The 7950-nt window shown below is 55.3% G+C and overlaps 5 protein-coding genes across 5 annotated transcripts in view; 3 read left to right on the top strand and 2 right to left on the bottom strand.

Moving 5' to 3' along the window:
• The window catches only part of SODALDRAFT_397318 (vitamin H transporter 1/biotin symporter vht1), a gene marked incomplete at its 5' end in the record, with an annotated part of 2303 nt that extends 1355 nt beyond the window's left edge, over positions 1-948 (top strand). The window contains one exon of the mRNA XM_028615298.1: positions 90-948. Within this exon, the coding sequence (XP_028469351.1) occupies positions 90-578 (489 nt within the window). The 3' untranslated portion in view covers positions 579-948. The remainder of the gene's footprint in view (positions 1-89) is intronic.
• Position 949: 1 nt separating this feature from the next.
• SODALDRAFT_122289 (hypothetical protein) lies at positions 950-1700 on the top strand. The gene has a single exon (XM_028606635.1). It carries the CDS (start codon positions 1089-1091, stop codon positions 1470-1472), a length of 384 nt encoding a protein of 127 aa, XP_028469350.1. The 5' UTR covers positions 950-1088; the 3' UTR covers positions 1473-1700.
• Positions 1701-2347: 647 nt separating this feature from the next.
• Positions 2348-3455, top strand: SODALDRAFT_272065 (hypothetical protein; the record flags this gene model as incomplete). The annotated part of the gene is made up of 2 exons (XM_028607808.1): positions 2348-2799; positions 2873-3455. 2 exons carry the CDS (start codon positions 2348-2350, stop codon positions 3453-3455), a joined length of 1035 nt encoding a protein of 344 aa, XP_028469349.1.
• A 504-nt stretch (positions 3456-3959) lies between these two features.
• Positions 3960-6306, bottom strand: SODALDRAFT_308353 (hypothetical protein). Its single transcript, XM_028609081.1, has 3 exons — positions 6100-6306; positions 5501-6034; positions 3960-5415 (listed from the first exon to the last, which is right to left on the bottom strand). Exons 1-3 carry the CDS (start codon positions 6154-6156, stop codon positions 4264-4266), a joined length of 1743 nt encoding a protein of 580 aa, XP_028469348.1. The 5' UTR covers positions 6157-6306; the 3' UTR covers positions 3960-4263.
• Positions 6218-7072, bottom strand: SODALDRAFT_357596 (hypothetical protein; the record flags this gene model as incomplete). Its single annotated transcript, XM_028614016.1, has 4 exons — positions 6218-6254; positions 6563-6587; positions 6793-6929; positions 7035-7072. 4 exons carry the CDS (start codon positions 7070-7072, stop codon positions 6218-6220), a joined length of 237 nt encoding a protein of 78 aa, XP_028469347.1.
• Positions 7073-7950: the final 878 nt, after the last annotated feature.

Here is a 7950-nt window from a genome sequence, read left to right as displayed (position 1 = left end):
ACCTGATTGCCATTGTGCTGGTCATGCCGCTTTCGGATCGGTTTCACCGATACCGACCGTTCATCTTTTCGGCCGCCGTATGCGTCCAGATCGCCGGTCTCCTCACAGTCACTTTTGCCCTGTCCAATGGTTGGGCGCGGTACGGTGGCCTTCTCATGGTGGGCTTCGGCCTCGGGCCCACCGTGCCCAACTGCATGGCCTGGACCAGCGAGATCTTTCAGCGCCGCCACGGCGAGGTGGGCGTGGCCGCCGCCTCTGCGCTGGTCTCTGGCCTGGGCAACCTGGGAAGCGTCGTGACGACCTATGCGTTGTACACGGGATGGCCCGAGGACTCGGCGCCAGGCCGATACCAGTTCCGTCGCAGCAACTTCGCCATGATCGGAATCCTCGGCATGAGCATCGCGAGTAGCTTCGTCATGGTGGTCCTGCTCAAGGTCTTCGGCAACCAGCGCAGCCCCAAGTTTGCCGCCACGAGCGAATCCGGCAGCGACTGCGAGGACGGGGCGGCGCGACGTGAGCGTCAGCAGCGTGGCTTGGGCGGGTTGCTCCCCGGGAGCAAGCCTAGCCACGTCGCCTAGGTAATTTTTCTCCCCCACCCCCTCTCGCGGGGAAAAGATTCAGTGGAGAGTATACGGACTCGACTTTCCACATCGGGGTGATGGAACAGGGGATGGTTCGATCCACCTAGCTCGGCATTGCAGGGCGGACCGGATAAAATCAATCGACAAATCTTGAACGGCAACGGCTCGACGAAACGACAATCTTTTTGTTTGCCTAGACACCTGGCAGCCGACCTGGCCACAACTCATCTCTTCACTTCGTTCTCATTTCCACTTTTACCAGGCCTTTTTCTTCTTTTCTTTTTTCTTTTTTCTTTGCCACTTCAAACAATCTACCAAACTACGGTGATCATCACATCATAATCATCCATTTTGAGCGCCTTCTTCATCTGAGATGCAGCCTGGGCCGGCACCTCCGCTGGGCGAGCGGCGAACCGGCAAGGCAGGCATATCGGCAGCGACAGTGACATTGCGCCATCGCTGGGGTAAGGAAGTGCTCAGGAACTTCAGAGACGACCGATAACGACAATGCTTCCGCGCTATCGCTTTGGTTTGTTTCAGGGGAACCACAAAAACAAGGAGGAAGGGGGGAGGTTGAGGAAAGGAGCTGTTCCTTTTTTTCTTTTTCTTTTTCTGTTGTGTTTGCTGCATTTAGCTATGATACCCCATACGTGTTTGGATACGCTGTCTGGACGAGAATATTCGCCACTCGACAGCGACAGTGCTTTTACGCCATTGCTGGGACGGTGTGTTGGACCGAGAGCAGATACTGGCGACAATGCTACCGCGCTATCGTTCAGCCTGCCTCGTGGGCGTTTTAACGGATTTGATTTTTCTTCTTCTTCATTTTCTTCTTATCAATGCGGAATTGTCCCTTCCTCAATCAGCGCAAGACAGCTTGTTTTGAGCTAACAGGAAGAGGAACAGCGCAAGAGAGGGATACCACGGGCCTTTCTCTGCTAGACCCGGGGGAAGGGGTTGGGAGCCAGAATTGACTGTTTCTCCCTCTCTAAACTTGCTGCGAGAATACATCGTGATGTGCCCCGTCTGCATTTCTTTCGAGGTCTAGTTGCTTACTGTCTTCATGCAAGCTTTACCAACTTTGATATCAGGGATGGATCCCGGGTATAAATGGGTGCTTAAGTTTCCATGCCATTTCAAAGCCAAGGGCTAACCGTAAGTTTGGACTAAGTAAACCTGAAGGGAGACATACAGATTGCTGGCTCTATAGACCCTGTTATTTTTTTTTGGGCGCCAGACAACAGACAATCTCAGCTCTCCTATATATATAGGGGCAGTCAAGAACACTCACAATACGGTAGTCACCACTCAGAGTTGGTCACGTGAGCAGATGGGTTACTTTGTGCTTAATAAGGCAGGCAGACCACCCACCAATACATCCGTACCTTAGCTAAGCACCCATCAACACCAGAATTTTCAGGCCACTCTTTTCGGTGAGCCTGCTAATTATTTATCCGTAATAAACTTCGTACTTTGATTCACTGCAGGTTGACCTGACCTTTTGGTCCCCAGGAACAACGCATGCTCTATACACACCGTATCCCCTCCTTTTCGGCTTCCTATTTCTACTCCGAGCTCGACAGCTATCTTGGCATCCGTTACGCATTCGCTGGCCCTTTCCAGCTAGCCCACCCACCCGTGGCGTGGCTCCATTAGACGGTCTCGCATCCCTCGACCTCGAGCAATACCATCACCACGCCAACAGCCAACAGCCAACAGCGCGTTGTGCGCCTTCGATACTTGGCCCCATCGGGCAGATTCACAAGATGAGCGTCGTTTATGAACCTAGGAATTTCATGCACGATCCCTCATATCCGCCCATTGGCGACCCAGATCAAGACCATCATGGCTCGCGCATGTCATATCCCTCCCCCGATGACGTCCCGGACCTGAGCCCATACAACGCATCTCCACCGATGTTGCCGGATGATCGCTCCATGATCCAAGAAGCGTTGGTCAACGAGGCCGTCATGGTTAGCGATGCTGGGCAGCTTAGTATCTCTACCCCTGCAGGTCTCGTCTCCCTACCCGCCAACTTGACCCACTCGATGCCTCCCCACGACGGGGAAGACATAGAAACGGCGACACACTCGATTCGGACGAAGCACATTCCTAAACCCGAACGCGAAGTACAGAAACAGGCAGATGGAAAATACTATTGCACCTTTCCCGGCTGCACCGAAGACATTCAAGTCTTTAATCGCAAGTGCGAGTGGAGGTCAGCACAAGCCTTTACCCGCCCCTCCCGCCCTTCCTCTTACAGCAAGCTAATAGATAGTACTCCGTTGCAGCAAACATATGGACAAGCACGAGCGACCATACCGTTGCGCCGCCGAAGGCTGCGAGAAGCTCCCCGGCTTCACCTACTCGGGCGGCCTCCTCCGACACGAGCGGGAAGTCCACGGCAAGCACGGCGGTCCCAAGAACACCGTCAACTGCCCACACCCCGCCTGCAAACGACACACCGGAAAAGGCTTCTCGAGACAGGAGAACCTGAACGAGCACCTCCGACGCGTCCATACCCACGAGGGAAGCACCCCGGCCGGCGACGACGCGAGTAGCGACGGCGACAGCGAGAGGGCCGGTGTCAAGCGGAAGCGCTCGCGCAAGAACTCCACATCCGACGCCTGGGAGGAGATGCGCGACGAGCTCAAACGCGTCCGGCAGGAGAATGCTGAGCTCCGCGACCAGATCGACCGCCACTCCCAACACACCCTCGCCATGATGGCCCAGATTGCCGAGCTCCAGGAGGCCCTCCGTGGAGGCAGCCTCGATGCATCGACCATGGGCGTCGACACTTCCGGCGTCAATGCGCCAACTGCGTCCATGATTAAAAGACCCCTTTCCCCCCGGGGGTTTCTATTTTCTCCTTGATTCTCGACCTTTCTTGTATACTACGATACCCCAACCCCACCCTTCTGTCCCCTTTACGACGCGATGATGCTTGATCCCCGGCTATTTGCGATGGGATCGTCACCTCTGTCCGATCACGAAACTACTACAAGCATACATTTGGCGTCCCTGGCTTTTTGTTCCCCTTCTCGGCTGTTTTACTTTTACGGATGGCAAAATGAAACCAAAGAAAAAGAAACAACAATAGCAGATACTCCCCTCGGCATGCGCGCGAAGCGAATCACAATCACACTGGCGGATTTTATGGGTACCGGCTCGGCGTTTTTGCAAAAAAGGGACGGATTGGCAAAGGACTCTCGGCATCCTTCCACTCTCCTTGCTTTCTGGACTGTATTACCAATGATATCCCTCTCTCCTCGGTTTTGAATGGTTTAAGATGGGGCCAGACTGGCTGGTATTTTGAGGGCATACTGTAACTGCCCCCCTGGGTCATGAAATAATGGGAAGCGTTGATTTAGTGTGGAGAGAAGACGCTTGTAATATTCGGCGGAAGCGCTGCCTCTTGTGTATGAAAATATGTAGTCTATAGAACCTCGTCATCTCCGTCCTGGGCCCTGCGGACCATCCAGAGAAATCTATGTTTCCATAATGTTGTCATGGGAAAACACATCCCCATCAGAACCTCTCCCTTTGATTATTCGAAATCTCCCATGCGAGGGGCTTCATTCATAGACAAGCAAGCAGAAACGCGTATCATAAAGCTCGACATACTACGACCAATGCTTCACGTAACCTGGACAACGCATCCCAACACATTGCAAAGCCCAACTTAGACGTCGAAAATGTCCCCAAACCCTTCCTGGCCACCCCGCCGCAGGTCGACGAGGTCCAACCGCCAGCCTTCCCAATTCTTGAGCCCCCTCTTGATCTCCTTAATCCTCTCAAGCCGCGCCTTGGCATCCTGCTCCTGCGCCCGTCGGAACGCATCCTCGTCGAACTCCACGTCGTCTTCTTCTAACAGGTCGTCATCATCGGTATGGCCGGTGAGCACGTTGAGACCGGTCTGAATAATATTCGTAATACCGCCACCGTGATGCTGATGCTGATGGTGGTGGCGGTGGTGGTGGCTGCCCTTACGCGCAGCGCCGGGTGACGGCGCGCCGAGATCCACGTCCTGGAACGACGCCGCACCGGGGCTGGCGGCGTCAGCAAGATCGCGGCGCTTCTCCTGCCACACGCCGCGGCGCAGATCATGGACCTCGGCCTCCAAATCGCGAATCTTCTTCTCGAGCCGCCCCCGCACCTCGTTCTCCAGCTCGTCCACGCCTTCGTCGTCCAGGCCGCCCCCGCCCCCGCCCTCGACCGACCGGCGGCTCCGCAGCTGGCCGTTCTCCCCCTCGAGCCGCTCAGCCCGGGTCTTGAGGTCCTTGACCTCCTTCTCGGCGCGTTCCTTGTCGCGTCGCAGCGCCTGGGTGCGCGCGTCGTGCTCCTTGTGCAGCGTCTTCAGGGCGGCCACCTTCTTCTCGAGGTCGTCGGCCTTCTTCTCGACGTCGAGGCGCGCGGCGAGGGCGTCGGCGAGCTCGTGCTCCAGGGCCCGCAGTTTGGTCTCGGCCGAGGTGCGCTCGCTGCCTTCGCGCACGACCTTCTCGGTGGTGCGGTCGAGGTTGCGGCGCACGTCGGCCAGCTCGCGCTGGGCGAGGCTGGCGGCCTTTTCGGAGCGGGCGAGGCGTTCTTCGAGGGCGGCGATCTGCTCGCGCTCGGATGGAAAGCGGTCGGCCTGCGCGCGGAGCTTGGAGATCTCGAGCTCCATGGTCTCGATGGTGGCCGACTTGGAGGCCAGACTGGCCTCGAGCTCGGCGATGGCCGGGGGAGATCCGGCAGAGACGGACGGTGACGACAAGCCCTGCCGGGATGACCCGGAGCGGGAAAGTTGCTGCTGGAGCTGAGTGTTCTGTCGTTCGAGAGAGGCGATCTCGGATTTCTGGGCAATTTTAAAGAAGAAGAAAAATTGCCGTTAGCATTTCTGATCGGACAATGTCGCAAAAGTGTAGAGTAAAACAACGCACCAGGTTCTCGACAAGGCTATCAGATCCCGTCTTGCTGCCGCTACCCTGGCCGTCTTCCTCCCTCAAATCGGCAAGCTCCTCTTCGGCCTTCTTCCAGCGCTTCTCTGCATCGGTCGCCTCCTTGGCCAGACGCTTGTTCTCCTTCTCTAGTTCCTCTATGCGGGCAACGTGCTTCTTGTAGATGTCCGTGGCCGTCTCACCCTCTGGACTGAAGGGGCCGGGAGACAGCGGGCCGCTGCCGACAGAAATCGAACCTTGGCGGAACGAAGCGGAGCGCAACTTTGACTGTTGAGCGAGGGAGGCCGGCGGTTGGGACGGAGAGGGGGACGCGGGTGGATGATCTTCGGAGAGGTCCAGGGCTCCAAAGTCTTCGTCAGGCGAGGGCGCATCCTTGGAATCCTCGGGTACGGGAGCTTCGACTTCAGGCTTGCTTGTGGAGGAGCCCCCTTCTGGCTCTGCCGCGGGGGCGGGTTCGGCGTCTTCCCGGGGCTCCGCCGGGGCAGCTTTCTTCTTCTTCTTCTTGATCTGCTCTGCCTGTACAGATATACAGGTCAGTCCGGTTGCTCAAGTCCAAGGGATGGGGTGAACATGAAGCTTACTCGTTTCCTTACGGCCGCCAACTTTTCGGCTTTCGCCTTCTCGTCGGCATCGGCCATGACGGCTACGAATGTTAGGAATTAGGTAGTATCGTCGTAAGTCTGATCTAGGTGGGATGCATTAATCTCTTGCGTCGTGCGGTGGTGGTCCTTGGAAGCTGGAGTGGTGTTGGTAGAATTGACAGATTGTACGTATGTACTATGTAAGGTAAGGTACCTTACGTTGTAATTACCCAGCTTCCTTAAGGTAATTACACAGTGGATATCCTGTTTACCCCAGGGGTACCTCGAGCTCACATGTTTAAGGTAAGGTACCTATGTGCAGGGCAATCCCTTGCCTGTTCCTGCGCCGCACTAAACGGTATATACGTAGATCCGAATTACTGGTTAATCGGTTCCATAGTCTACTAGACAGGATGAAGCAACAAAAGGGGGTTTAACCCCCAATTCGAGTTAAGATACGGACCAAGACCCGAGACTCTGGATCATGCCTTGGGCGCATGAGAGACAATGGCAGAGTACCAATCAGGACCACACGGGCGTAGTGATTTTCTAGACATCCTGCGCCGTCTCGTCGGTATCAATGGGTATTCGGTCGCGTAATTACCGGTATAGTATAATGTCATTTTGGCCGTTCTGCCCAGCGCCAATGACTGGTGATGCTCTGCAATTATCCGAGCTAGGGCCCAAAAGCACTTCTGGCACGGCAAAGGAGGGAAAGGAGGTATCCATACAACATTTGCTCGTGTAGGAAAAGCTGCAGGGCGGACGTGACCAAAGCCAACGGCGAACAGAATGCGAACAGAGAGCCGATGTCGTATTCGCCAGCATCACTGCCTGCATAGTGCATGGGGCGGGGGGGGGGACAGCACCAGGGCATGGTGGAACATACGATAACGGGGACTAGGGTGCGGCTACGGATCCACGTTCACGATCACCCCCACACGTCCCGTTGCGTGTCCGCCGCCGATGCCATCGTGGGTTGGGAAAATGGGAAAATGGCTCCGAGCAGGTTCCTGACCGCCTTCCGCGAGGACAGTTGGGGGGTCATCCGGGTTGAAGTGATGTGAATCTGAGAAGTGATAGGTGCGATAGCCACGCCGCTACTCTGCGTTGGGTACGGGATTGCTGCTCCTCACATCTCCCTCTCTGTGTTGTGTTTGTGTTGTACGTTGTAGATATCCATGTCACATGAGGATTGAGAAGCTTTTTAGGGGGGGTTCGGACCAAAGACGAATGACAACAGACCTAATTATAGCTGCCTAAGGTACGTTATACCTTTGACAATTATAAGAAAATGACATTGGATCGGGACTTTGATGCTAAGTATTTACTTTACGGACTATCCATATAAGGTACCTTAGCCAGTCACCACCGATGGAACTACTACCTTAATTACGGTACCTACCTACCTTAACAATTCAGCAGCATGAACCTGATCCTCCCTTTCCAGGGATACTGTCAGCTACAAGCCTAGTACCGAATACAGGGGCTCTCTACGTCATCCGAGGAGATACACTTGACACATCATTAGCGCTCTCCTTAAGTGTCGCATTATCAGGACGGGATTGCGATGATGGGGGTTGTGGCTAAGGTAGGTACCTACCTTACTTATTACCCATACCTACCAGGTAAGCCGGTACCTTGGTGGCGTAGTGCCGGACGGCCATACAATGGCGGGGTAATTTAGCGGGGTAAACAGCGAGAGGTACGGCCATCGCTTCAAAGTCTGGTATAATTACTTCGTGGTAACAAGAGCACTTCTATTCGTAAGGGCACCTACCCTGGCTGGGTGCAGGTAACCGTATGTACCTAGCGCTATGCATCTGGTATCAACTGACACCGACCTTAACC

Source organism: Sodiomyces alkalinus (genome assembly GCF_003711515.1).
Source record: "Sodiomyces alkalinus F11 unplaced genomic scaffold SODALscaffold_2, whole genome shotgun sequence".
Lineage (NCBI taxonomy): Eukaryota > Fungi > Ascomycota > Sordariomycetes > Glomerellales > Plectosphaerellaceae > Sodiomyces > Sodiomyces alkalinus.
This window is presented reverse-complemented; position numbering and strand designations above follow the sequence as displayed.

Excerpts from the sequence above, each read along its gene's own strand:
- SODALDRAFT_308353 (XM_028609081.1), bottom strand. The coding sequence starts at position 6,156 with ATGGCCGATGCCGACGAGAAGGCGAAAGCCGAAAAGTTGGCGGCCGTA. Across the intron at positions 6,035-6,099 it reads TGGCGGCCGTAAGGAAACGA|GCAGAGCAGATCAAGAAGAA; the intron begins GTAAGCTTCATG and ends ATATCTGTACAG. Across the intron at positions 5,416-5,500 it reads ATAGCCTTGTCGAGAACCTG|AAATCCGAGATCGCCTCTCT; the intron begins GTGCGTTGTTTT and ends AAAATTGCCCAG.
- SODALDRAFT_122289 (XM_028606635.1), top strand. The coding sequence starts at position 1,089 with ATGCTTCCGCGCTATCGCTTTGGTTTGTTTCAGGGGAACCACAAAAAC.